Source organism: Pezoporus flaviventris, unplaced genomic scaffold (genome assembly GCF_033815535.1).
Source record: "Pezoporus flaviventris isolate CSIRO_AGI_PZ_B2104156 unplaced genomic scaffold, CSIRO_AGI_Pfla_v1 ptg000036l, whole genome shotgun sequence".
NCBI lineage: Eukaryota > Metazoa > Chordata > Aves > Psittaciformes > Psittacidae > Pezoporus > Pezoporus flaviventris.
In genome coordinates, this window is record NW_026892584.1 from 26,671,602 (window position 1) to 26,699,400 (window position 27,799).

A 27,799-nucleotide genomic window follows, 5' to 3' on the forward strand; every position below is an offset into this window, starting at 1 on the left:
TTCAAAATGGACAATGTAAAAATTGTAAATTCTATTCCTTACGCTGTGCAGAGAGGCTACAGATACTTAAACTATTTTATACTATATTTCTACTTCAGAGTCTTACCAATGTGACATCATTTGAAAATGTTCTTTTTGTTTCCATTTGGCACATATTAGAGTAAAATTTAATTTGCAACCTGTTTTTCTGTTTTTCAATCTTTGCTGCTCCTTCTTAGTCCCTTCCCTGCCCAGCTCTTGTCATACCTAGGTAATCCTGCAAATACTCTCACCATCTTGCTGGTTCCTTCCATCAGACTACTGCTTTCTCGGACTGTTGCAAGACAGGAAGAGGAGAAGTGCCCTTAAAGTTTTCCAACCTGCAGTTAGTTTTGAAATTAAATTGCACAGATGGTGTGCAAGTAAGATGCACTATTTTATCATGAGTTCCCATAGCACTTGCAACTGTCAGGTATTTACATTCCAGAAAATTAATAAAATGCTGCCTTTAGTGATAAGTTTTCAGAAGTTGAGCATGGAAAGATTACTTTGCTCTTCTGGTACCTCTGTAGAATAGCTGTCATTGCTAGGAGTCCCATTTTGTAAATCTGGATAATGAAGAGGACTGCAGGAAGTGTCTGAGCAAACCCTCAGACTGGTCCTCTGCAATCAGCAAATAAATGGTGCAGAATAGTGACAGAAGTTGTTTTCCCTTACTGGTGGGGCCCTCTGCACCGGACTCTACTGTATTTATTTAAATTTGTATTCAAAGAGGAGAATCAGTCTGTATGAAAAGAGGTAGTCCCAGCAATATTCCAGCCCCAGTATTAGAGGAAAGGGGACCAGCCAAGAACCTAGACAGCCACTTGGGGCCTGGTACCCTGATGAGATTATAGAAATAATAGTAATTACAGCTGGGTTTGCTACAGAAGCAGTTCTCTAACCACTGGATGGAGCCCAAGTGCCATTCTGGACGCTGTGCTGATGTTCTTAATGTCATCAGTTTTGACACTTGTGACAAGCAAAGCAGAGGTTTATTGTCAGGTTATCTCACGTGTCAGAAAGAAGAAATACAAAGCACCTGCCAGGAAAGGAAAAAGTTTTGCCTACTGGTAAGGATTTGACAAAGGAGAGGTACTTCCAGGATCCATTTAATTCCAGCCTCTGCTGATCTTATCTATCTGACTTTCTCTGTAGCATTACTGCCATTTTCTTCCCTATTAGTGTCTTTATTTCTTTCCTTCTCAGGACACTTCCAGTTCACTTGGGTCCTTTACCCCTTTGGTCTTGCAGTCAGCCCCTTAAAATTCATACAGTTCTGCAGGCAGCAGCTAGGATTGGTGTGGAATAAATACAGCTTATTTCAGGTGGCCCTACAAGCAAATGCAAGTGCTGCTTTCAGTAGGAAGTCCCACTGCCTGCATGTGTACCTCCTTTCTCTACAGGGATTGTGGCAGTTTAGCAACAAGTGCTCCAGCTACAACTGAAATTTCTCCTTTCTGACTGGTAGGTCATACAGAGTTGTAATGAGACAAGGGAGTTCAAAACTCCATGTTCCTGGAGTTTTCTCCGAATCAATTATGATCAAGACTTATTTAGAAAAATGACCATGCTGAAGATTTTGGGACAGAAGTGGTGGTATGGTATTCAGGAATGCATTTAACAAGAAGACAAATATTAAGGGCCTGTAGGAAGGAAGTGAATGTGGTTGGGGTGACCTTCAGAGCAGGGTAACCCAGTCTCCATGTAGGTATCATTTAGGGCTCTGGAGGGTGGGCAATGGTGAGACTGCACCCTCGAGATGGAGGAAAGTTATTTAAGAGATTAAGCAGTTTTATGATTCAAGGTCTCTAGAGGTAAGTAAAGTTAAAAACCTCCTGTTTCAAAAATATGGGTTTAAACTATCCTTTGTTGTAGCTATATGAAATGACCCTTGAGAGTGCCTGGTTTATAGAACCTCTAGCCATCCCTGTTTTGCAAGTGGGAGTAGTAAAGTGCTCACGAGTTTCTCTGTCTGACATGGTAGGGGAAGCTTTTGTCATTGTTTCTGTCCTCTACTCCCAGTCCAGCGGTGTTGAGTTAAATCTCAGGCTGGGCTTCCCTGTGACACTGCCATGTTAGGGGCAGAGCCAGGCTCTTCACTGTAGGGAAGACAGCAGCCTCACTGAGGACATCTATGGATGTCCTTAGTGATGGGAAGAACATAGGCACAAAGGATCAAGGCTGCCAAGTGAGGGGGCACAACTTAGATGGAGAAGAAAGAAAAGGAAGTCTGATTAAGTTTTGTCTTGAAGTGTCTGTTTTTGGGTTTGTCCCTGCATTGATCTGCAAGGGAATGAGGCAAGTAATGGCCCCTTGGGGACCTTCAGGACTTTCCTCTCAATGTCAGCCGTCATTTTCAATCACCCTCTCCCTCCCAGCCATTAATTTTGGCCCAGGATCATGGGGACTTGTCCATCTATCACTCCTAATTGACACTAAATGATCTGTCAGTTTATTGATGAACGGCAGGAGTGGAATTGTCACAATATATTTTACTTTCTAACAACTCCTCCTGACAATTTTACCTTGTCCATCTCACTCTCCTCACATAAATCTCCGTTGGCCTCTCATTCCTTCTCTTGGGCTGATCTGGTGCCAGCCGCCTCCATGCCATCGGCACGCATCAAGGACATCAAGATGGTGGTGAGCTGCAATGTGCAGGCCCAGGGTGGATTTTTCCTCTCTCTCCCCCCACCTTTTCTTTTTTCCTTTTTTTTTTTTTTTTTTTTATTTAATAGGCTGGATGTTCCAGGAATGCTAACAGGCTCTTGTCCCTCTGTGTCATTGCTAGGGTGAGCTCTCCTTGGTGTTTCTGTTTAGACTCAGTAAAGATAACTGGCAGGAGAAGGAAAGTCCCTAAAAGACAGAAGAGTCACCTGAGAATCCCACAGTACCATGGCTGTGACGGGGGATTTTTTTTCCTTTTAATCCTCCTTAGTGTGACTTGCAGGGTTTCCTGCAAAGGGAAGATGCTAGAGTTGTGTCCATTCCAGTGTCTTTGCAGTGCCCAGAGGAGCCTGGTAAAAGAGCTGGGGTTTCTGCTTTTTTTCTTGCCTTTTTTTTTTCATGCTAAATTTTTGTTTGTTTATTCTCTGCTGCTGGAGTTTTCTTTGACTTCTTTTTCCTGAAAGACTCGGCAACGGAAGAACTGGTAGGGCTGTAGCCTCTTGCTCCGTTAGAAAATGAAGCCTGCAGGACAAAAATGGAACAGTAGCGTGACATTTTTGATAATCTATGTAAGCTGCTGAGGTGGCAGATTGTGCACAGGGTAAAGTCTCTTTGATTTTTATGATGGAGAAAAAAAACATCTTTGTTCCTTAGTTCTCCCCATTTCCAAGGAATTTATCAGCAAATTCGGGGGAGATATGATCCTTGCTGTCCCAAATATTTCTTATTTAAAAAAGAAAAAGTCTCTTGAAGAACACATGCAACTTTGCAACCCCTTTGTATCTGTCAAAGCCACAGCTAAAAACTTGTCTGGCCTTTGTAGGTCACCTCTAAATTGGCTGTGAAGTCTAGCTTAATGCAGTTTACCTGTGGAAAGAGACCTAAGATGACCTGATCTACTTGCTTGGCCCTATTTCCCCATCCCCCAGTCCCCCTTCCCATATAACCCCTCTACTATTGTGAAGTCCTTAATCCAGGTTCTTAAAATATCTTCTTTCAGAAGCTCTCAGATGGCAGCACAAGGTGCTGTTCAGTAATAAACACCTCCTTCTTTCTAGTGTTTTTCATTTAAATGTTTTCAGTGAAGCCAACCACAAGTAAAAGGTCTTTGGCCTGGTACTTCAGAATCATGAGTTTGTTCTCTGTTATCATAGAATCATGGAATAGTTTGGGTTGGAAGGGACCTTCAAAGGTCATCTAGTCCAACCTCCCTGCAATGAGTAGGGACTTCTTCAACTGGATCAGGTTGCTCGGAACCACAGCCTGGCCATGAATGTCTCCATTCAACGTCTTCACAAGCAACCTGTTCCAGTATTTTACCACCCTCACTGTAAAGAATTTCTTCCTCATGTCCAGCCTGAATCTCCCCTCTTTTTAACCCTGCTAAAAAGTCTCTCCCTATCTTTCTTATAGGCCCCTTCTAAGTACTGAAAGGCCACAATAAAGTCTCCCCAGAGTCTTCTCTTCCCCAGGCTGAACAATCCCAACTCTCTCAGCCTCTCCTCAAAGGAGAAGTGCTCCATCCCTCTGATCATTTTTGTGGCCCTCCTCTGGAGCTGCTCCAAAAGGTCCATGTCTTTCCTGTTCTGAGGACTCCAGATCTGGATGCTGTACTCCAGGTGGGGCCTCACCAGAGCAGGGGGGCAGAATCACCTTTCTCAACCTGCTGGCCACACTCCTTTGAATGCAGCCCAGGATACGGCTGGTCCTCTGGGCTATGAGCACACACTGCCAACTCATGCACAATCTTTCATCCACCAGCACCCCCAAGTCCTTCTCTTCAGTGGTACTATCAGTCCCTTCATCCCCCAGCCTCTATTGTGGGATTGGAAAAAAACAACCAACCTTAGATACTTTTCCCGTGCACTCGAGGTCTGTCTCCTTCAGCAGTCAGTTCTTCCACATAACCATGAGGATCAGAGAAGTGTGCTTTCCCCTTAAATGGAAACTGAAATGCTTCTGTAATCTCAAGAGCCATTTGGTGTGAGAGTTGGCCCTGGTGCTTACTGGAGACTGAAGACATGATTGCGTGATTAGGAGCCCCTGTTCTCAGGGACCGAAGATGTGTGGTGGATACCTCTAGAAACTGCAGCACTGTTTTCCCACACAGCAGGAATTTGTATTGAGTGGTGGTGTTTTTTCAGTGGGAGCTCTGAGCAGCTCTGCTGGTCAGCTGTCTACTGGTGAGCGAGTGGGGGAACCCTGGGAACATCTGGTACAGGATGATGCAGTGAGTAGGCTGAGGTTCAGTGACCCTGTGAACTCTGTCAGCTTGTTCTTTTGTGCCAGTTCCTGAAGTCTTGCTTGCCAGAGCTCTCCTCCTTTGTTGTTCCTGTTAAGCAAGCCCATGTATTAGGACACGAGGAGAAACAACACTTCTGCTAGAGACTGATTGGTGCCTCACAAGCCCATTTTAGCTGGAGCCAGCTAGCACGGTGTCTGTCAGATCCCTTCCCCCAGAGCATGCTTGCTCATCACTGCATCCTGCTCACTCCAGTGCCATGTTCTAGGGCAGTGTGTTCAACATGTGGTCCAGGCAGCCCAGGGATTCTGTGAGGGGCAGAAAGCATATGATGGGACCATTAGTTTAAAAAAATGTATGTCTGCCCAAAACTGTTGTGGAGATACAGAAGGCTGTGTGCCCCAGGGCTTGGGAAGTGGGTGAGTGTGAGGTGACATCCTGCGACAGAAATAAAGGTTTATAGTAGTCCTTGCTCTGCTGAAATCAATGGCAAAACTTGCCCTTGTTTTAGGAGATGTGAAGATTGAACATCCCGATTTAATCAAGGCAAATCTGGCTTTTCCAGGCTGCCACAGTGCAGGGAGAGGGGGTGGAAAATGAAACAACTGATTGGAGCCCCAAGGAAGGTGTGGTGGAATAGCTGAGAAGAAAACCTTGTGGTAGTGCTTTCCAGCATGGACTACAGTTCTGTTTTACGTACAGCTTTGAGGAATGTTTTTCTCTCCCTGTGCCTCTGCAAACAAGCAGTGACCATGACCCGCACTTGGAGAGCTGGGAGAACTGATCAGTTAGCACTTGTGCATCGCATTGGATGTGTAACTTAGTTGTATCTTACGCTGTTGAACAAGATGTGACTCGTAGCTCACCACCCACTCACTGTGGTGATGGGCACTAAAAAAATACTTGAGCAAGAGACTACAGTGTCCTTTTTAATCTTTTTTTCCCCCATCCTCCTTCAGGCCTAGACCTGAATCACAGTCTATGCCCTGGAGGCAAAAGGCTTCATGCCTCTCTGTGGGCTGAGCCCGCTGTTGGGCACTGAGGTGGGAACGGTTTTGGATGGAAGTGCAGAGGCAGAATGCTGGCCAGTGATCTATCTCCATTTGATTGCCCCGCTCCCTCAAAACAAAATGTATCTCTATGCATCAGGACGTTCCCCTTTTTTCCATTTAATTCTTTTAGCAGGGGGACAGCTTGAAGCTTTCTGGTTCCACGTGATTCATAAAGAGAAGCGGTTGAGACATGCCAGGAAATACGCTAACACGCAGGCAGATGAAATCCTTCCCCCCGCTGCCAGGGCCCTGTGAAGTACCGAGAACTCCCGCGGATCTCGACGCGCGGCTCCCGCTGTGGGTCCCACCATCCCGGGGGCAGCCGCACCCCCCGCCGTTCGCACGTGTGACCGCTTACGAAGTCACGTAGCCGCTTCAGCGCTCGGCTTCTTCCAGCCTCCGGGGGACGGAGGACCGCAGCCTCCGCGGGGAGCCCGGGCCTGGCGCCACGCCGCCAAGGCTCGGCAGAGGGCGGCCGCTGCCCGGCGATGCGGCGGCGTCGGCGGGCGGCTGCCGGGGAGGGCGGCCGTCTCGGGACCCCGAGCAGCGCTGGCTCGGCAGCAGCGGCCCCCGCGGTGGCGGGGCGGGAGGGCCGGCGAGAACGAAGCGGCACCAGCGCAGCGCTCCCCGTCCGGGCAGGGGCAGCCGGGCCTGGCGAGAGGCTGCCCTAGCTCCCAGCCCACTCTCGGCCTCGGCTGCCGCCCCGCCACGCTAGCTCGGACACGCCTGTCCAGCCGCCTCAGTGTTCCTCTTAAGCCCCCGTAACTGCCTTCTTTACTCCTAGCTGCGTTGGCCGCACTTACACCTCCCTGGGTGTGCGGGAGAGAACCTCTTGCGCGCTAGCCTTCTGGCACCCGGCTGTGGCTCCGTGCACGATTCAAGCGTGTGTAGAGCTCTCATGAGCTCTGGACATTAAAAGATTTCAAGGACATTTCCCCCCATTCATCCCAGTTATGTCCCCTGCTAAAATAGGTTAACGGTGTCTAATTAACCACTTCACATTGTCATGCTGCATAAAGATAGCATCCTGGCTGTTCTCTGAGCCCTGCTACTTTATCTCCATTTAGATCTCCGTGGTAGTCCATTAAATGAGAAAGAAACAGTTTAACAGAAATGATGTCTACATTAGAACTGCCTTTCACCCTTCAGCTTAGAAGTTGGAGGCAGCTCCAAGACAGCTCAGCTGAGCATTGGGGGGGGGGGGGGGGGCAAAGCCTTGGGTTTGAGATTTAACCCCTTCTCATTAATGTGAAGAGAGGATTCCTGCTGTCCAGAACTGAGTGAGATCGGATCTAGATCCTCTGCCTCAGGGGACACAGGTAGGAGAGAAATAGGTATTCTGTGCTAGGAGTTACAAAACATGGGGTTGCATGGGGTCTGTTATGGTCTTCTGCCCAGTTTCTCAGCTATTCAACATCCTGAAACAGGGGGTCAGCAGCTGGCCAAAGCCGGAGGGAATATTTTGGTTATGTTTGAGAGCATGGACAACCTCGCAGTGAAACGGAATTCAAATGGAACTGTCCAGGTGATGGGGCCAGTCCATATTCTTTGGCCTTCCAGATGCAATGGGCTTATCAGAGGAAATAAAAGAAACAGAGGTATCACTGTTTCACAAAAATTGGGGGTGGCTGATATATAATACATCAGATTGAATACATTTCTGAGCTCTGCTCCCAGAGTTGTTTTGTTTGCCCTTACTGGAGTGCTGATTTTATAGGCACTTGTTGCTGCCCTCCATGGGCTGTCCCTCCTGCTGGAGCAGACAAGCTAGGACAGTGCACTTCTTGTTGCTGAGAACATAAGAAAAGAGAAGGAAATCTGTTTATGCTGGCTTGAGTTTACGGTCTGTTTTTTTCCATGCCTGCCTTCACTCACCACTAGAAAGAGCTGTGCCCAAGTGGTGAGTGAAAAGGGTGCTGTGTACCCAGGTCTAATATTCCTGAAGGTTGAAATGTTGGTCTCAACATGTTGCCATTGGCATTGGTAAGCTGAGACGAGACGGTTCTCGGGAAACAGTCTCCAGGATGCTTAAAGCAATGCTGTAACTTCCTGAGGAATGCCTGCAGGGCTTCCCATAGCACCTGGAGAGCAGAGGCAAGCAGGTGACTGGTTCTGCAGGAATAGTATCTCTGTGTATAGGATTTATAGATACATTGATAGAATATTATGGAATGGACAGGGTTGGAGGTAGGACACCTTTTGCAGACTTCCCTAGTGCCTTGAAGATTCTTAACCTTAGGACACAAGGTAAAGCTTGTCTTTTGTCTCAAGGCCACTTTGTTAGGTAAATTTAGGTAATGCAATTGGGCCAAAAAGGCAAAAGATTAGTCAGGAACAAACAAAAATATTTTGTGATTTTTTTTTTTCCCAATCTGAAACAAAGAATGAAAAAGTAATTTGCCATCAAACAAAATGAAAGGAAGCCTTATAAAAAAAAAAGAAAGGAAATAGTAGGCCAATTGGTATCTTCTTTACCTAACAGCTCAATCATTAAGGTCACAGAGAGTGCAAAACATGCAATCCCTTCCTGAACTCTGGAAGTCTCATGCTATATTTACAGGAAAGTTCTCTACCTGTGAGCTTATCAACTGGTTTGAAATACCAGTTTCATCAACTAATGCTATTCCAAATCAAACTTAACGTGAGCTGGCTTGAGTGTGCGCTCGCAGCCCAGAAAGCCAACCGTAACCTGTGCTGCATCAAAAGGAGCGTGACCAGCAGGTCGAAGGAGGTGATCCTGCCCCTCTACTCTGCTCTTGTGAGACCTCACATGGAGTATTGTGTGCAGTTCTGGTGTCCTCAACATAAAAAGGACATGGAACTGTTGGAACAAGTCCAGAGGGGCCATGAGGATGATCAGGGCACTGGAAAGCACCTCCCATATGAAGATAGGCTGAGAAAGTTGGGGCTGTTCAGTCTGGAGAAGAGAAGGCTGCGTGGAGACCTCATAGCAGCCTTCCAGTATCTGAAGGGGGCCTATAGGGATGCTGGGGAGGGACTCTTCATTAGGGACTGTAGGGATAGGACAAGGGGTAACAGATTAAAACTTAAACAGGGGAAGTTTAGATTGGATATAAGGAAGAAATTCTTTCCTGTTAGGGTGGTGAGGCACTGGAATGGGTTGCCCAGGGAAGTTGTGAATGCTCCATCTGTGGCAGTGTTCAAGGCCAGGTTGGACAGAGTCTTGGGTGACATGGTTTAGTGTGAGGTGTCCCTGCCCATGGCAGAGGGGTTGATCTTAAGTAGATGATCTTAAGGTCCTTTCCACCCTAACTATTCTATGATTCTGTGTATTAACAAACGTATCTAGTACAGGTGACTGGAAGCAGATGTCTCACCAAAACAGAACAGTAATTTCTTGCTCTTGCTCCAGTGCTGTTGGCATTTAAATGCTCTGTATAAACCACAGCACTGTCAGCATGAGAGACTTCCATCACCCACTGCCATCTTTGGATCCTGTGGCATAGGGAATAGGGTGTTCTCCTGGCAAGGCTGACCGTGGAGCTTTAGCTTGCCCTAGAGAGAGGAGGGAACTCTCTTGTTTGACAGGAGAGCATCCTAACACTGGGGCTATGGGTTTAAAGGGGTCAGTACTATTCTGCCCTCCTGGTTTATGAATTTGTTCCCCAAATTACTCTTTTTTTCCATATAGTGCAGTTATTTCATAATAACCTAATGAGGAGAAGTTGGGAAAGCTCATGTCTCAGAACGCAAGAGAAGTAGTCTCTGCCTCTAGGACTAACGCATGACTGCCTTCCCTGTGGGCCACCTGGATATCTGTCATGACAAGGAGCTCAGAAAAAAGAAACAAATTGCTTACAGGGATAGCAGGAGTGACCTTCCCTCTCCTGGGAAGTTCAAACATGTGGAGTGTTTCACTCATGCCTTGGGACAGGAGATGAGCAGAGATGTGAGGAGTGTGAGTACTGAGGAATAGAGTGTTATTTGGGGATAGACAATTATCAAAAGTAATGGAAACAAGCTAAGAAAAGGTTAGATGGAACCTCCAGGAAATCATCTCACTGTGCAAGTTTGGGATGTTTGGGCTCAGTGAGGGCAAGGCTCTGAAGACAGGTGTGTGAAGCAGTTCTGTGAAGGCAGAAGGGAGGAATAAAATAGGATAAATCTTGCATCATCTTTCCATCTCTGTCTTCTCAGATTCTGAATTCTGGTGACAGCTTGTGGTAGGCTCTCTAAAACGATCCTTTTCTTTCTCCATAGTATCGGGGTTCACAAAAAGTGCTTTGCACTAACATTGAGGAGAAGGATGGAGCTGGACGGTTGCTCCTCATTCGAAGAGCTCTTCCCTAAATTCCCCCGCTCCATTGCTCTTCTGTTTCTTCTGGTGAACAGAAGGGAGCAGATACAGCTGAAAGCCTAGATGCAGATGTCACCTACACAGCTGCAGTTCTGATTATAGCAGGGGATATTATTGGGCTCACATCACTGTTTCAAGGTAGTTTTTATCTTCTCACAGACTGCAAGCTCCAGGGAAAGCAGTGGAGACAAGAGGCTTGCTTCTTCTCATAGCTAGACATCCTCTGTGCTCGGCCTGTTGCTCTTAGAAGAGTAGATCATTCACAGGAGAGCTAGATGAGGACCATAACACTAGAACAGAGAGCAGATGAGGAGAGGCCTGTACCATCTCTTGAAAGTGCTTTGAAAGGAGCAGTGCAAGGCAGTGAAGCAACTTCTCTTATATCTTGGTGTGTCCTGGGACAGTGCATTTGGTAGGGGAGAGCCCCATGTATTCTTTGTCATGGCACTCTGACTTAAAGGGAGGGGAGAATATTTATTCTCAGTGCATAGAGATGAAACTTCATTGCAAAATGGCCAAAGCAATCAGCGAGTGATGGAGTAGCTGCTAAAAAGAAACCTGGCATTTAATTAACTTTTCAAAGTGCTGGTTCAGCAACCTCCATGTTTTACATTTTGAATATTGAACAAGCATCCCTAATCGGGACTGAATTACTTCTGGGTTTGCTGGGGTGGAGAGCAAGGGAGCTGCTATTTGCCAGTGCATCCCCCCTGCATTATTATTATGAACTCGTGTTAACTCAGCCAGATCAACCCTGATTTACTGCAGTGACCGAATATCTGACCTGAACTTGGCCAGCTCAGGTGGGGCTCCTAACCTACAAAGGCAGCCAGATAATCTTCATGCGTGACCAGAGGGAGGAAGGACCTGTTGATCTCTTCGGGGTAGGTAGACAAAGCATAGCATACTCTTCACTCCTTGATGTGCCGACCTGTCTACCCAGGTAAGGCAACTTTTACCTGTGGCTAATGACAGAGTGGATGAAAAAGTATCTGAGAAACTAAAAAAACAGGGAATATGGCTCTTGCTATATCTGAGCAAGGCTGTCTTTTTTGGACCCAAATGGTTCTACTTCATCCTGATGCACTCAGAGACTTTTGAATCACTGGTTTAATGGTCACTCAGAACTCAAATTGTGATGTGTTATATCAGACCTGCTGTAGGAACTGTTCTGCAGAATAACAGTGATACAGAGAAAGGTGCAGTTTTAAAATTCTCTCTAGCCTTTTATAAGCATAAGCCTTTCTTTATCTTGCAGGTCAGGAAGAAAACATGCAGAAGAAGTAGAAGAGTAAGTTCCTATTATTGCTGATACTTCTTCCACATCTTTTAATCTGATCTCATGAAGAAGGGACATGCGACACCAAGATCTGGAACTTGGAAAGGGTGTAGAGCCTGAAATGAACTTATGTCATGTGTCCTGCAGTGGGACAGGGCTTGTCATTCTATAGTTCCGTAGACAGGGAGTAGGTGTTAGCTCTGTTACTCCCATATGACAGAAAGAAGGAAAAGTAGAAAACATCCACTTCCCTCCCAGATGCACCCCAGGCCCTACTGTCTGCAGCCTAGGAGTTTGTCCTAGGTTCAAGGCATCTTGCTTAAGCACTCTAAACTGAGGGGTATGGAGGAAGGTCAGTCTGCAGGCTAAATGTATCTGGGGACTCTCCTCTTAATAGGCCATGAAGCTTGTGGGGAGAAAGGGGACACAAGAAGATGTTTTTCTGCACTTGCAATTGAAATTCATTCTTCCTTGTGTTTTGCTGCAGCCATCGTCTCAGACAGCAGAGCCTGGAGGCATCAGATGATGGAGGAGGTGAGGTATCAACTACTGCAAGAACTTCCTGCATGCATATCTGGGGGTTCTCCAGTAAGTGAGCAAAGGCATCTTGCAAGAAATTGCAAGGAAATGAACCACCCTGGGGCTAAACAAATGCAGGAGCTGCTTGTCTCCCCAGCTGCTGAATGAGGGAGAGAGCAAAGGGGATTGAGAGGAGGATGAGGAGTGAACCTGTAGTCTAACTCTGGCTCTTCGTTAACACAATGATAAAGCACCTTTGGGAAGAAAGTGTCAAGGGCATACTTTTCTCTGTGATTACCCCCACATGGAGGATAGTGGACTGGGGCAAAAAGAGAACTAAAAGTGCAAGAAAAGGTTAAGAACAGGGAAGAAATCGCTGCTGTCTCCTAGTTTAGGTAATACTACTCTCTAATTAAAGTCTTTCTTACGATTTTATGGTAACATCCTTGTCTTGTTCCCATCAGGACAAGTGCCTGCACCACTCTCCTGGGGTCTCTGTCGTGAGGGAATTCTTAATTTAAAAAATCCTCTTGCTGTAACCTAAGATCTAAGATCTAAGATCATAAGCTAAACATAGGCACTGGTGGGTAATCCCATCAGATCCCCGTACAGGCTGCTGTGAAATCTACTGGGCTCCTGATTTAGCACTAGTTTTCCTCATAGTGTATATCACCTGCTCTTCTCAAACTGGATGACCCAGGAGAAATCTTAGGAAAAATCCACAGTATGGATTTCAAGACAAGCACTAGAGAACTGTAGGGAGCATAGAATTTCATTAACGTCTCTAGGAACTACCTCAGCTTTCAAGGGCTAATACAAAAAGTTGCATCTGTGAAATATCGTCAAGCATTAGAAGAATTAACAGGAGTCACAAAGGATTAGACATCAGTATGGTTAATGAGGTTAAATGAAGACCCATTATTTGGGTCTTCTAGACAGATTAAGCATTGCAACATATGACCAAATGACTGCCAGAAGTGGCACCTTTATAGCATTGGCATCTTCAGAATAGACTTAATTTTTCCCTTGGGAAGTTTCTTGGGCTTCTTAAATTTCAGTGTGTGTCACTGAGCCTGATAGTCTGTTCTGAACAGCTCTTTGTTTTCATATGTGCTGTCCTTCTTGTTGAACCTTGGTCTTGTATTCAGAGTATAATAACTGTCTTTGCTAACCAAGCATAAAAATGCTTGCCACGTGTTTGCAGCATGTGACTTTCAGTGCTCCAAGACCTTGGGTAATAATTATAGAATAGAATTGATGCAGAATGTGGTATGAAGACATGGCAAGTCCTAGTAAGCTTCACTTACTTATCTGTGCCTAACCTAAGGTTAACAGTTGAATTCAGATTGTTGCAAACCAGAATTCAGTTTTGGATTAAATCTCTGTGTTAGAAGAAAGATTGCACTAATCTGATCATGATTCCTACCCAGGCAGTTTCTGGTACAGTCACATACACTGGGTTGTGGATCTAATTTTCATACAGAAAATCTGTAAATGGATCAGTGCACTGCATGCTTGTCATCCTGTTTCTGTGGGGACATCAAGCAAGCTGTTCTGGGAGAGGAGTTTTCCATGTGTGTTCAGCAATTGCAGTGAAGAAGAGTGACATATAAATATACTCCAGAACCTGAATAAAATTACTTTTTAAAATAAGCAGAGAGATACCCCCATGGCAGGGGGGGTTGGAGCTAGATGATCTTAAGGTCCTTTCCAACTTTAACTGTTCTATGATTCTATGATACAATAACTGTGCAGTGTAGAAGGAAGGGAGTAGAATGCTGTGGCTGTGCAGTATGTTGAGCTGTATCGGCCTCCCCTTCGCACAGAACTGCACTTGAGCTTGTGTCCGTAACTGTAACAGTAAAGCTGAGATTCTAAGCATACAAAAATCAAGACATTGGTGTATGGATCCCCAAGGATGGGTCACGGTTATTTTGTGCTGCATAATGTGTTAGCTTGTACACCTTAATATGAACGGGCACAGTTGCGTAATGATTGCTGCTGTCAACCAATACATTTGGATCGCCTTCCTTTAACCTATTAGAAAGCTGAGCTGTACCATTCCATTAACATTGTTTGTCCCCCATCCAACCTTTTCACTAGAAGAATGAAGGACAAAACTATACGCCCTTAAAAAGTTATTCTTGTGTATTTGAAATGTGCTCAGCTGTGATCATTTATACGTCCCCAGCACCCAGATGCTCAGAATTGGCAGTCCAGAAAAGAGTGTGTTACAAAAGCAGGGGGTGTAGAAAGAGCCCAGTTGGGCATGTGGAGAATGGAGGGAAGGTTGTACACCCAAATGAGATTTTGGGGCTTGATATGCCTTAAGTTTTCAAAAATGAAAGTAGAATTCTGTCAGTGCTCCTGGCCATTTACCCTGTGGATGAAATGGCATCTGACTCTGGGGAGTTTGGGAGAGGACAGTTACTTCTCATGCTGTGTGGAAAGACTGAAGTAATATGGGAAATTGTAAGTGGGGACTTACATGGAGCTCTCTGCAGTTTCAGCCATTCCTTGCAGTTGCATAGGGAAACCCAGAAGGTGCAAGTTATCCATCCTGCACAATACAAACCACTGAAATCCTAGCAGTGAGGTATGTTGGCTCATATCATGCTCAGAATTCATTTTCTCTAATCCGTATTTCTTTTTCATAAAGGCTGGTCAAGGGCAAGAGAACCATTTCAAAGAGGAGCCAGTTTTGAGTTACAGGAAAGCAAAGACTTGGATTTGACTGAAAGAACCATTTGCTCCTGTAAAACTCCAGGCTGGAAAGACTGTTTTGAAAAAGTGCAGTGTCTCTCCAGAAACAGCTCTGTAATGTCTAGTTGATGGATATTGGGGTTTCCTACAGCACCTGTTGTGAGCTCAGTGCCCATTCTTCTGAACGCACACAGTATGTGCTAGTAATGCAGACACAGCAAATGGGTAACACACCTTTGCTAGGTGGATGTGTGTCCAGCTGAAGCTTGTCATGGGGGGCCCCACGTCCTCTGCATGGTGGAAAACCTGCTTTAGCAGGATTTAATGCATCAAACTTGAGGAATAATAAACCTTCACAAGCAACACAAAAGTGTTTAATTCCTAAAGGACAGGCCTAGTTGAGTCACTTTTGGCCAGAAGCAATTGGGGGCTTAATGCTGTGTATGTAGCAATCTGGGCAATCTGAGAGAGAGGAGTTCAATGGTAATTGCTCAATTTTCTGTCCATGTCAACAGGGAAAAATGGGCAGTAGTGACTAAGCTCTGTATGGTAGGGAAACTGCATGAGGTGAGAGATGGGAGACTATCAGTGGCATTTAAAAAGTGTTATCTGCAGGGTACTGCTTCCTTTTCTGTAGCAGCCAAGAGCTTCTCCTGGGTGCAGACTATTCTTTGCCATGAGGTGGGAGGGAAGACAGAACAATCAAGTTCACGTTGAAGGGCTTTCTTCTCCGTTTGGTCCTTTTTCCAGCAGGGCAGTAGAGTCTGCTTTGACTTTGCTTGGGTATTTTATTTGGCTTCATTCTGCTTGTGTGTCACTTTCTGGCATGCAGCTATAAAGGGTTGTTTCCTATTGGGGTGAGAAATACTGGCATTTTCTTTCCCCCCAAATCAGAGAACTGCTTTGTCGTTTTGGCTAGAAGTTTCTTTGTTGTTCCTTTCTTGTCCACCAGTTCTGCACTGCTGAATTGCACTCCCCCAGATGCCTGTCTTCTCACTACATTGCCCTTTGATTTTTTACCTCAGCACTCTATGTGGGTTTGTTAGCTAAAGTTGTCATCTCTCTCCCAGCTATTGTTCCCCCATAGACTGTTCCTCCATCTTCAGAAGTCCCTTCCCCCCTTCTCTCTGTTACACTTGGGATTCATAGCTCCTAGAACCGGGCTTTTCTTGGAGGACTGGAATGTGATGTGTGATTCTCTGTCTGCAGGAGCAACGGCTTGTTATTTTAAAGTATATAGTGGGTTTGAATGAGACAGCTGATTGAAATGAAAGCCTGACTATGCTTCACAGACAATACACACCTGACCTGCAGGTGAGGAAAGCTGCCAGGAGACAGTCACTAGATCTGTGCCCTCAAGGCAAAACCCCTTCCTGCCTGCTGGGAAGCCTCCTCAAGGAGGCAGAGCTGATGATTAGGGTCATCTCTTTACAATGTCAAACCTCTAGAAGGACTTCTTACCCTTCTGGTGGGTGCCAGCAGCTCCTTTGCATTTGAAGAGCATGGGAGTCCAGCCTCTGTGCACAACAGAGGAGGAAGTGGGTGTATGCCATGATCCCCACATCTTTATGGGGAGTTACATCTGTCTGTCAGGTGGAAGACAGCCTGTACAGGATATCTGGCACTTGGAATTCACAGTCATAAAATATCTCTTGAGCTGCATGCAAATACACACCAGTGATGAAATTGCTCTGAACAGAGCTGAGAATAGAGCACAGAGTGGGTTATTGGTGTCTCTACCATTCCTGATGCCAGAATGCCAGTTACTTCATCTAGTGAGCTGCTGTTTTTACAGAACACACCAAGTGCTGGTGCACTTGAAGGGGTGGACAGCTGCATTGGCTGAGCTAAATGGATGAAAAGTTCTGAGCATCCCTGAAATAGAGATGGAGTGAAAAATACGGTGTTTTGGAAGTGGTGTGAATGGGCTGAAGGGGCAGAGAGTAAAAGTGACTGCTAAGTTTCTGGGATTCTTCACTGTGACTGTGTGTGGGTCTGTCAGCACACTACAGTTCTCCCCTTGGTGGCTCCTGAAAGCTCTCTGCAAGGTCAGTGAAGGGCAGACTCAGTCCAACTGGATGGCTTCCACTGAGCTGTTGGTCCTCGCCAGTTTGAACTCCTCCAGTAACTGCTGGCATTGTGATCTACAGCCTCTGATGTTGAAGGAGAGCTTCCTCCTGACAGCTATGGGGGAAGGGGGGGGGGGGTGAGGTGGGGGGGGGTGGGGGGTGGGAAGAGAGAAGGAAATGTGTCCCAAGAGATACGTCTGAAGTCCTGTTTGAAGCAGCAGACCAGTGGCCAGGGCAGTGGGTAGCTTAATTGCAAAAGGGCACACACAGATTTTTGGGGGCTGAAAATGATGATCTGGGTAAGCATCTTCCATCACTAAATTGTGTGATGTGATAGATACACAGTCTTATTGGGGCTGTGATTCCTGAGTCTGTAAGTGTAGTTGACGGACTAGGTTTACCTAAAATACCCTTTAAGAAAAAGCTCTTGAAAGATGATTACAGAATTGAGACACCATCATTTAAAACTGCCTGAGGCAAAGTCCTTTGAAAATTGCAGCAGTGGAGGGACAGAGAGAGGACTGCATAGCCCTTGATTGTAGTGTCATTCCCTCAGGACCTGTCCCCCCTCCTCCTCAGTTTCTCATCTGATACGAGAGAGGGCAGCAGTAAGATTCCTCATCTGTCTTATGAAAATCTGATTCTGAGTGGCTCTGATCAAACCCAGCTGGCTGTCAGCAGTGGTGGCCTTGTGTGCGGAGAGGGAGGGTTCTGAGAAGTCGCTGGATGTGGAAGTGTCATGGGTGCTGCTGATCAAAGAGGCATTTTTTAATAAATATATATAAGAAAAATAAAAAAACCTAAGGTTTAGCATTAAAGAAATGTAGTTTGTCTTGTTTTTCCAGCGTAACATGAAGAGGATGAAATAGAATCAGACACTCCTGCTCCTGAACATACTTCCGCAGGAGCATCCTGAGAAGCTGCTTTTCCTGCCACAGTAATGCTCTAATGCAAAATCACTCATCTCCAGAATTGCTGAGGAGGTTTTTGTGTTTCTGAGTTCACCAGACCCTCCCTGGGCATTTCATGCCTTCTCATCTGCTGCCCCACTACCTCCTGAGTATGTTTCAGCAGGAGAATGCTGCAAAGGAACAGGGAACAACAGCCTTTGAAAAGAGGAAAGCAGATGTTACTGGAAAGGAGGGCAGGCATAGTGCTAGTAAGGCTAGGAGGCATGTTACAACTCTAAATGCTGATAGCCTCAGGAATGTAGTGGGTCCTGAGTCTGGCTTCCAGTCTCTTCTGTCTTCTGCTGCTGGTGAACATGCTTAGGCATTAAGGGATTCCACTTTCAGCCATCAGTGTCTGCTCTTACTTCTTGCATAATATAATCCAGCACTGAGCCCAGCAACTCATCTGATCAGGGCTATTCCATGCCCTGTCTCTCTCTTCACACCTCCCAGGGCTTGAAACTGAGCAGGGGCTTTGTGCCAATAACAGCCTTGGGAATCAGCAAATATGCCTGATGCCTGTCCCCAGCATTCTCCCAGGTGAGGAAGAAGCTATGCCATGCCATGCCATGCCATGCAGTCTGTGAAGGCACAACACTACTGAAGCAATAGAGTCTCAGATGGACCACCCAGCCACTCATCTGTCTAGCTGACAGTATCATCAGAGCTTGGTGGCTGAAGGAAAAAAGTATTTTGTCTGAAGCAAGGCAAATGCATAATCTTTTAATGCAAGACTGGAGAGTCAGTACTGAATCTGCTGCATGACCTCCACTAGATCCTGTGAATCCTCTGGCACGCGCTCACTGCGTGACTTTTCCCATCAGCTTGGCCAGGTTGTACTGTTACCATTCTCTTCTCAAAAGGGCGCTCTGGTACACGGGACACTCGGGTTGTCATCTGCTTGTCTCAGCTATCAAGGCAGTGCTCTAGTAGCTGTGGTACTGCCTGCTTTTCACTCGTTTTCATCTCCCTGCTGACTGATCAGGGAGTTCATACGTTGAATACGTTGTTCCATATTGGGCAATTTCAGTCAGGGAGACATTCCTATGAAATTAATATCCAAGCATCCAAAGGAGTGTTCTTTATCCTCTCCGTTTGCCTGCTGCTCTCCTGAGACAACTTCCAAGATGCTTCAAGCTTGTTTGTGTGTTCAGCAGAAGCTATCTGTGTCCCTTGTTCCTTACATTTTTTGAAGATTTATTTGGCCTGTTGCTTTCCACTTTTTTCTTTTCTTTTTTTTTTTCAATTTTTCATTTTTCCACTTAGAGAGAAAAATTATTTATTGCATTGACATGCACTAATTAAAGCCATTTTCTGGTATTTGGTTACTGAAGTGTTTGATGTCTCTCTGACAAGACCATGAAATGCACGGAGTGTCCACAGGGACAGAATTTGCTGAACACGGTGCTTTGTAAATGAGGGGACACAGTGTCGCAGCAGCTCATGAATATGAAACGCCCATGATACTACCTCAGTGGACTTGGGAACACAGATGAATCCTGTCATGTGCTAAATGAGACCAATTTCTTTCACTTAACTTCATCTTCAATCAGATCTTCTTCCATTTGCCTGTTTAAAATTCCCCAGATGTGATGCAGAAGGTAACAGCATTCAGTAAAACAAAGTTTTGCAGCAGCAGAAATATTGTAATGATTCAAGTTTTACATTTTATGAGCAAGCAACTTAAACTAAAGTTTCATTCCTGTGCCTGCTTAGTGGCAGGGGACTGTCAGCTCCAGAAGCCACTACCCTCTTTGTGTTCTTTGGATAGAATGGTGTATGGACAGGAAGGGCAGCACATTCCCCACTGCAAGAGTGTCCACTGAACTGGCCTTTCAAATACTCACCCAGCTGAGGGAAGCAAATCAGACTATGTGAGATGGGGGCTTTTTTTGGATGGCAAGGTGTTGACTCAGGAAACTTAAATTAGCAGCTCAGGGAGAAAGTAGCAGCCATACTGCTGACTAACTGCAGGCCTGACCTGGAAGAGATTCTGTCTGTCACCACTTATGTGCTGTCTTGTATCTAAGGGAGAACATAGGACTTTGGGGCTAGGACCAGAACTTATGGGAAGCTTGCAGGATTTTAAGGGACCCAGCCTGCAGATATTGCTACTAAAGAAAAAATCAGCTCTGCCTGGAAGGGAAAGTGTAACTCACCAACTTGCAGGAGCATTGGGGTATTAAGGTGGTGCAGGTTCTTCTACCTCCTGTTGTTTATTGCTTTCTGTGTTGTCTTCCTCAGCTGTCAGTAAGTTACTTGCTAAGAGGTAAAAATGGTGATGGTTATTGCATGTACTCTAATATGAACACATAAAGCCCTCTTTTGTCTGTGACTTAAAAAGCCAGTGTCCCTTGCTTATTGTTTGGCTACCTGTGTGTAGGATGGGTCATCCTCAGTCTTTCCCTTCACCTTTTCCTCCTACCATCAACACAGTTCTGCCTTAGGCTGTTGGTGTTTTGCCATGACTTATCTTGTGTAAGACCTAGCTCAGTCCAGCTATTGTATTAAAATTTGTATTCTGAGTTATACGATGAGACTTAGATGTTCTGAGGCAATCAGTTTGGTGCAGTTTATTATAACTCCCTTGTTAGCCAACATTTAGTACCAGTGTCTCTTACCCCACTGCATGGGGTACACATTCTGCATGGACATACTCATTTTGGTTTCGTTCTTTGTTCACTCTTGTTCACCATCATTTCAGAGATGGTGGGGAGCTCCCATTTGTCACCTGGCCTTCGGTGCTCACTCATAATTTCATTCACATCTCTACCATGAGCATTTTCTAGAGCAAATATCTTATTTCTTAATGGGTTGAGATATCCATGGGGAAAGGCTTTGTATTGCTCTGTTCCCAATCATTTTGATCCATAAAGGGAAGCCTCATGCATTCTTCTTTAAGGTCACTGCATGCAGAGTTTTTGTGTTCCCCTTTCCATCTTCTGTTGCATACACTCCTATCTTCTGCTTGTAAAACACTACCTGCCATGTGTCTCTGTATATTCTCCCCTCACTTCAGCTGAAAGTCGAAGCAGAATACTCACTCTTAGGGGGAAAGTGAGTGTCATTTTTAGGAGCACTCACTCTGGGAATGTTACCTGCCATATGAAATGGAGATTCAGATGAGTTCTGTCTGGGGGAGATTGGTTGAGGGAGGTGGCATAGGTAACAGTACAGTGTTCAGAGGCCAGGTGGAAGACCAGGCTTGGTAAGATGGTTTGTACTCAAATTTGTTCTCCTTTTAAATATTTTTTACCAGTAAGTCAACTTTTATTTTCATGTTTCTTACTATTAGTATCATGCCAGTTTGTTCTGATTTCAAAGTCTGCAGGAATGGATGTGAAAGTAGAAGAGCTGAAGCTGTAAGATTTTCATGTTGCTTCTGAGATTTGTCTACAGTTTTGATTAAAATCTGTTGATATTGGAGACAATATGGAAGGTCCTTTCTCCTCCAAATTGCAGCTGAGTTATGACACCACTACCCCCAACCTGTAACTAGACTGCAGAGAATAATTTTTTTGTTTCCAGGTTTTGAAGCTACATCTTCTCAGCTGCAAAACATTTTCTCTTTGTACTGCACAGGCCATTCGTTCACTTAATTGCAGTAACCTGGTATGTTTTCCTATTGCACACTGGCAGCTCCTTAGCATGTAGGTACATTGTGCAGTCATTTCTAAGGTTTACTTACATGGGCACTGAATTTTGGCATGAAAGCCTGGACAGTAAAGTATGTGTCATGATTCTGCACCAAAAAAACAGGCTTCTGGAAAATGATCTGAAGCCCCTAAGCTGAACAGGAGGGAGAAAATAAAATGTGGGTCACAGAGCAAAGCACACAGAGTGGGGGTTTGTCACATAACCTTGTTGGTGGAAAAAGCTGCAGTGTGAGATTGGGAGGACGTGGTCCTGTGAACATATCTGCATGTACTAATGCTATATGTAAATAGTCACACTGCAGCTAACAGCAATATGAAAAGTAGAGCATATGCCTACACTGCTGCAGCCCAATAGCTTGTGTGCTTCCTCTCCTTGCAACTGACATAGTGCCGTGACTTGGCTGTGTTACCAGAGCTTACTGGAAAAAAATATGTGAGTCCCAAAAAGAGCAACAAAAACAATTAGGGGGCCGGAGACTGAGTGAGGGGAGAGGTTGGGTCCTTGGTGATAAAGTGAGAACTGAGGCACTTGCAAACTATAGAGGGAGATGGGAGAGGTTTTGTGGAGAGGTGACACCATGGGAATTGGCAGAGGGAAGAGGAAATTATGAGTAACAAGTGAAATAAAGACCCAAATATTTCAGGGCTGATTTGCCACTGATAGCAGTTAGCCTGGGGAGCTGATATTTTCTTATAATTTGCTACATTTTTGTTCTGTTTCTTGTCAGTCTCTGCCAGTCCTAAAGGGCATTGCTTCTGCCTGGAAATGGACAAATCATCCACAGTTTGCAGTAAGAACAAGCATGCTCTGGCCTTTGTTGGAGGGGCTGGCAGGAGCCCCCAGAGTGTTTCCAGCTCTTCTGTCTTAAATATTTTCAAAGTGTCTATAAAATATTGGAGCCTTGAATTTCTTTTGGAAAGAATTTCTACGCAATTGCCTGGATTTTGCTAACAGAGAGTAGAGGCAGTGCTCTGCAAGGGGTTTGGGAATCTCTCCGTGGAATTCAGTGACAGTGAGATAAAATCAGCACTGGAGAATGCAGGGGTCTTCAGGAATCTGCTTAATGGAACATTCCATCACTGATGCTGGCCCTGAGTTTACAATTTTTTCCTGTGCATAAAAGATCAACAAAAGCCAAAGGGAACTGGGAAAAGCAGACATCAGAAATGCTCCTAAAACGAACACTGATTGAAGAAAGTCAGTTTGCTGCAAACATCTTCCACATTTCTGCTGTCAAAAGGGGATAAGGATCTGACCTTCTCCTGCTACAGGGTATGCTGCTGCATTGGCGAGGGTAGCTCTGTTCCCAGGCAGTTGTTTGATGAGCACCATTCATAGTGTTCTGCTGAAAAGGATAAATTAGCTCAGGCGAGATTAAGCTGTGTCTCATTGCCATGCTTGTTTGCCTGGACTTAACAGGGCACCTCTGCACAGCGCTTCATTCCTCCCCTTGGACCAGTCTCACCACTCTGTTCCCTGCTTGGTCTATGTTGCTTATACACAGGGTTTCTCTCCCACATTATCACTGAGCAGGTTTTACCGGGTGCCTCCACAGGTCAGCCTGCCTGTCCGTGGAGATGCTTTTGTCCAGTAATTGCACTTTGCTACAGATTTTAGCAAGATCTGGGAGCCCTGCAGGGTAGAGCCGGCGGGATAGCGGTTTCTGGTGTGTATTGTCCCTACAAGCAGAAAGAGGAAGAGATCTGCCCTGGATGCCCAGTGGCGCACTGTTGAGGAATTTCTTGCAGAGACTTCCTCGGGCCTGGGGCCTGTTGCTGCAGTTTCCCTTTAAATGTCTTTGGGAAGTTCGCTGTAGTTGGAGAGCTTCTCTGCAGGCGCCTGCTCCTTGGGTGGCTGGGGGGCTAGAAGGCTCAGCTCTGCTGAGGCTGGCCAAGCTGTCACTGCCTTGTGCTGCGGCCAGGCTCTCGCGACAGCCCCTGTCCTGCTCGGCCTTCCGCCAGGCAGCCAATTAGCGAGAAATCCCACTGTGTGGCCAGCTTCAAACAGCCACTGCGCCAGGGCCCGGCCTGACCCGTGCCCCACCGCAGCTGGGCCAGAGCTGCCTCCCGCCCGCCGGCCAGTGAGCCAGGGAGGTGCGCAGCAGACGGTCAGCAGGCGAGGGCAGCCAGGAGCCTGTGGAGCTCTGTCAGGTGGCCGGACAAGGGGCTTCTCAGGAAGACCCTGCCCAGAGCTCTGAGCACCATAGGTGGGAAAGGGTCTCCAGCTCCTGAATATTCATCTCAGCCTGGGCTGTAAAGCAGGGCAAAGCCAGACCCAACCACCTGCTGCTGGACAGCAGTAGCATGGCCACGCTGCCGACATTGCTGGGAGCAGCCTGCTCGCCCCAACGCCAAAGAGGCCAGCTCTGCCTGCACGCTGTGCAAGTGATACCTCTTCCCAGAGCCGAGCCACCAGCTTCTCCGCAGCCTGAGGGCTCAGGGTCTCTGGAGAGCCCTTGTGGCCTTGACTGTTTAAAGCTGCTCTCTCCTTGCTTTGCACCTCTGGTTACTTTTCCTCCTCTTCCTCTCTCCATCTCTATTTTAACACTTTGTCAAATCAAAAAGCATGATGTGTGGTCAGAACCTTGCTCCTTTAGCAGGATTCTGTGTGCACCCAATTCTTCCTTGTCTCCATGCCTTTGTCTCTAGCGTCTGTCCTAGGTGGAGCAGCTGTGTTCCTTGTGCTGGGTCACACTCAGTGACCCAGACATCAGCCATTTCCAGGGTCACACTAGAAATCATGAAAAGGTTTATGACATTACAACCAGATGCATCTCCCTTAGCCTTTGTATCTACTAGACCACCAGCATTTCCTTCTCCAGCTATCAGGGAGGTCACAGGCCTCTGCACAGCCTGAGGCCCCGCTAGCGGCTCCCTCAGCTCATAGTTTTACATGGCTTGTCTCAGTTTCTGCCCCACGTTTTATTTCTAACACAGCCTAAGCGATTGGCAGCTGAGCAAATGGTAACACACCTTACAAGAGGCAAATTCTTGCCATTGTTAGGATGATGGCAAATAGGTAGCAGGGTTTAGCGCAGCTGGCTCCTTTCAGCTTCAAGGTTGTGTTCACATGCATGGTCTGTAGCCTGTGGGGTCCTACCCAGCCCAAATCTGCTTCTCTTGCAAGATTTCTTTTGACCCCAAGCTTCAAAGCTTTATTGCTTTGTTTAATATTAAACGATGTATTTCCCGTCATTGCTAAATAACTCTCTTGTGTTTTCCTCAAATAAGAAACAGGCTGTTTCATATCTGTGAAGCAAAGGAAACTTTGTCTCTAGTGAGAGGAGAGCACAACACTCCCCACTTACTGCTGCTGCTTTCTCTTGTTGCAGACATTCCTGTGATCCCTGACTTGGAGGAAGTCCAGGAGGAAGATCTGGCCATGCAAGTGGCAGCTCCCCCCAGGTAAGAGCACTGTCAGGTGCTCTTGAGCCTCTCATCAGCAATGCGAAATGGCTGGTGAAATTAAACTCCTTTTTATCTCATGCTCTCTGGATGTCAGCAGCAGTGCCATGCAGCAGGATTTGGTGCTGTGTATTGTGGCAGTGGGGCTCCAAGCTCAACAGGGCAAACTTCTTGTTTCTGATTACATAGAGGAAGCAATTACTGAATCTTCTGTCTCTATATAAAAAAAAACCAGACAACCCTACACTAGAGTAACATATTTGATGTGCAAAGTCAAATTCTCAAAAATTAGGCACTTCTTGATTTAAGGTTGCCTGTATAATCTGGAATGCCTCCAGTACACATGCATTGTCACATACATTTTGATAATGCATTGTTGTAGGCTGCTCTGCCCTCCACAGGATATCTTCTTACTCAAGTACCTAGTTAATTTGCAAAGTACAATCCTATTGTTTGAAGGTGTTATCAGAGTAGTCCTGGGGTTAGCTCACGGGAGACCAGTAAGTTTTAAATAACTGAAATAAAAAATTTGGGTGTTTTATCTTAAACATTCCAAGAAAGTCCTCTCTTCTCCCTTGGGCCTATTGACAAGATCACAGACTGGGGTTTCTGTTGACCATTATTTGGAGGGGTGGGATACCTCACTCCTGACCACAAGTGTCTCTCTCACAGTATGGAGTAGCTGTTGTAATACAATACCTGTTAACAAAAGTAAATGACACTTTATATAGTAAATTTGAAATTACTTTGTGTCTCACCAGAGTTCATTTCTTTGTTTTCTCTCTTCTTTTATAATCCCATCTGTTCCTCCTGTATCCACGGTCTCCCTGCAGTAGAAAAGACTTCATAAACAAACACAAACGTAAATTAACATAGGTCTTTTCTATAGAATTGCATCGTGTAAAGTGTGTCATGACAGTATATTACCCCCTACACCATGTTTCTCTTTGAAGACTGCATTTTAGGAAATTGTATTTGATAGCTGTGGCTCAGCTCAGACATGGAAATCACAAAGTCCCTACTATTCTGTAGCCTGCTTTGGTACAGCGCTGGGGCTGTTTGAATGTTCATTACATTCCTGTATTCTTTCTGGCCCTGTGGATCTTCTCTCCAGCATGCTGGCTTCTCTGAGGGAGACCATGGTTGCTCCACATTCTGTTTTCATGCATGTGCACAACCTAGCATACAGATTTTCCAGTGACTGTTTGCTGAGTGCGATTTGCTTCTGTCTGGGGATATCCCTCTCAAGAGTCCACATGGGAGATGTGGACAGTTGTGATTGGTGTCACCAGACTACTGTCCTTGCCACCCTTCTCCTCAAACATGCTTCCACACTTACCCAGGCTTGTACTTTGACCCTTTCTGGTTTCAGTGTGCAGGTGAACCGAGTGCTGACCTACCATGACCTGGACAAAGATCTAATGAAGTATGCTGCCTTTCAAACTTTGGTAAGTGGATGTTGCTGTGGGGTGACCGGAGTGACTCCCTCTCCTTCCAGACTCACATCATCCTCCACAATGTTACTCAGCAGCACAAAATACACAGCTCTATCATCCAAACAAGTTGCAGTCTGCCTGCAAGTCTGTTCCTCTCTACAGTGTGGCTTTCATGCTTGTTTATGTCTGTAAATAGTGTAGCTATGGTATCTGCTGCTTAGACACAGATCTGGAGGCTCCTGCTATTGTCCTGGACAAAGCATATGTCTGGTATGAGGCATATGTGCCTATCTGTAGCAGGCCCTACCTCATGAAATGGCGGTGTCCACTTCCTCTCTGTAAAACTGTGACTCTGTGTGTGTGTTCATAGGATGGAGAGGTTGACCTGAAGCTTCTCACCAAAGTTTTGGCTCCAGAGCATGAACTGCGAGAGGTGAGTTTTTTGTGGGACCACCAGAAGGCAAAAGCTTCTTATATGTCTCAGACTGTACTTGATAAGTAAGCATTTGTCAGTAGAGGAGAGAGGCAAGGAGGAGTTTGTCCAAGCTGATGGAGGTTTGATTTACCCTGAATGTTATTTTAAAGATAGGTAGAGCTTTCTCTGTGTGAGATTAATGTATTACTGTAATTGGTCCTCATCAGGATGAAAGAACTAGTAAAGGAAAATGTGAATGGCCTAGCACTGTCACAGATCCATGAAGAAACAGTGCTCTGTTGTGTTTTGTCTTTGGGTAGCCACCATGTGGTTCTACAGAGCGACAAAGTCAGAAAGCATTTGGAGTGTGGGCAGAGGGATGTTTTAAAGCAGAACAGCCTGAATGCAACTGTGTGTGCACCCATTTCAGCATGCTTGTCTTTTTTTTTTTTGGTAGGATGTCAGCTGGGATTGGGACCATCTCTTCACAGAGGTGTCCTCAGAACTAGTGACAGAGTGGGATCTGGGACAGTCTGAGAGAGAGGACCACCTCAGTCTGCCCTAGAGCGCTGGCACACCAGACAACTCATACTTGTATCTCCTGTAAATAGTTTAGCATTTCAATTTTCTATTCATTTGTTTGTATTTGAGAATTGATTTGAGACATGAAAATAAATAGGACTTTTTTATAGGAAAGGTTAGGAGAAGTTTTGGGTATTTTGTAATAATAATCTTTGTTCTCAAAAGAGATGAATAATTCTAAATACAATAAAACATTTACTTTGGAACAGTTACTTCTATCTCACTAGCACCTTTACAGGTAGCTGCAATGGGCAATCTTTCCTCTGCCAAAATGCAGCTTCTCTGTGGTGGACCATCTTACAATGGAGTGTGGTTTTCAGTGATGGCTATCAGAGAAGTTTAGGCTAATAGGATTTGTTTGCCTAGGACATGAAGATTACCATCTTCATCACAACAGATGCCACAAGTTAATGCCAGATTATCCATTTTACATTTCATGCAGCAGCCTCCAGCCATCCCCTGCTAGTTTAACCTCTCTCCTGGAA

General features: G+C 45.7%; 1 protein-coding gene across 2 annotated transcripts in view; it reads left to right on the forward strand.

Annotated features, from left to right (window-relative positions):
- IFT43 (intraflagellar transport 43) overlaps positions 1-27,524 on the forward strand; it is a 46,600-nt gene extending 19,076 nt beyond the window's left edge. For both annotated transcript variants that reach the window (XM_061463631.1, XM_061463632.1), the window contains 6 exons: positions 11,559-11,591; positions 12,067-12,113; positions 24,809-24,881; positions 26,254-26,329; positions 26,688-26,750; positions 27,190-27,524. In XM_061463631.1, coding sequence (XP_061319615.1) covers positions 11,559-11,591; positions 12,067-12,113; positions 24,809-24,881; positions 26,254-26,329; positions 26,688-26,750; positions 27,190-27,297 — 400 coding nt within the window. In that variant the 3' untranslated portion in view covers positions 27,298-27,524. The remainder of the gene's footprint in view (positions 1-11,558; positions 11,592-12,066; positions 12,114-24,808; positions 24,882-26,253; positions 26,330-26,687; positions 26,751-27,189) is intronic.
- The last annotated feature ends 275 nt before the right edge of the window (positions 27,525-27,799 follow it).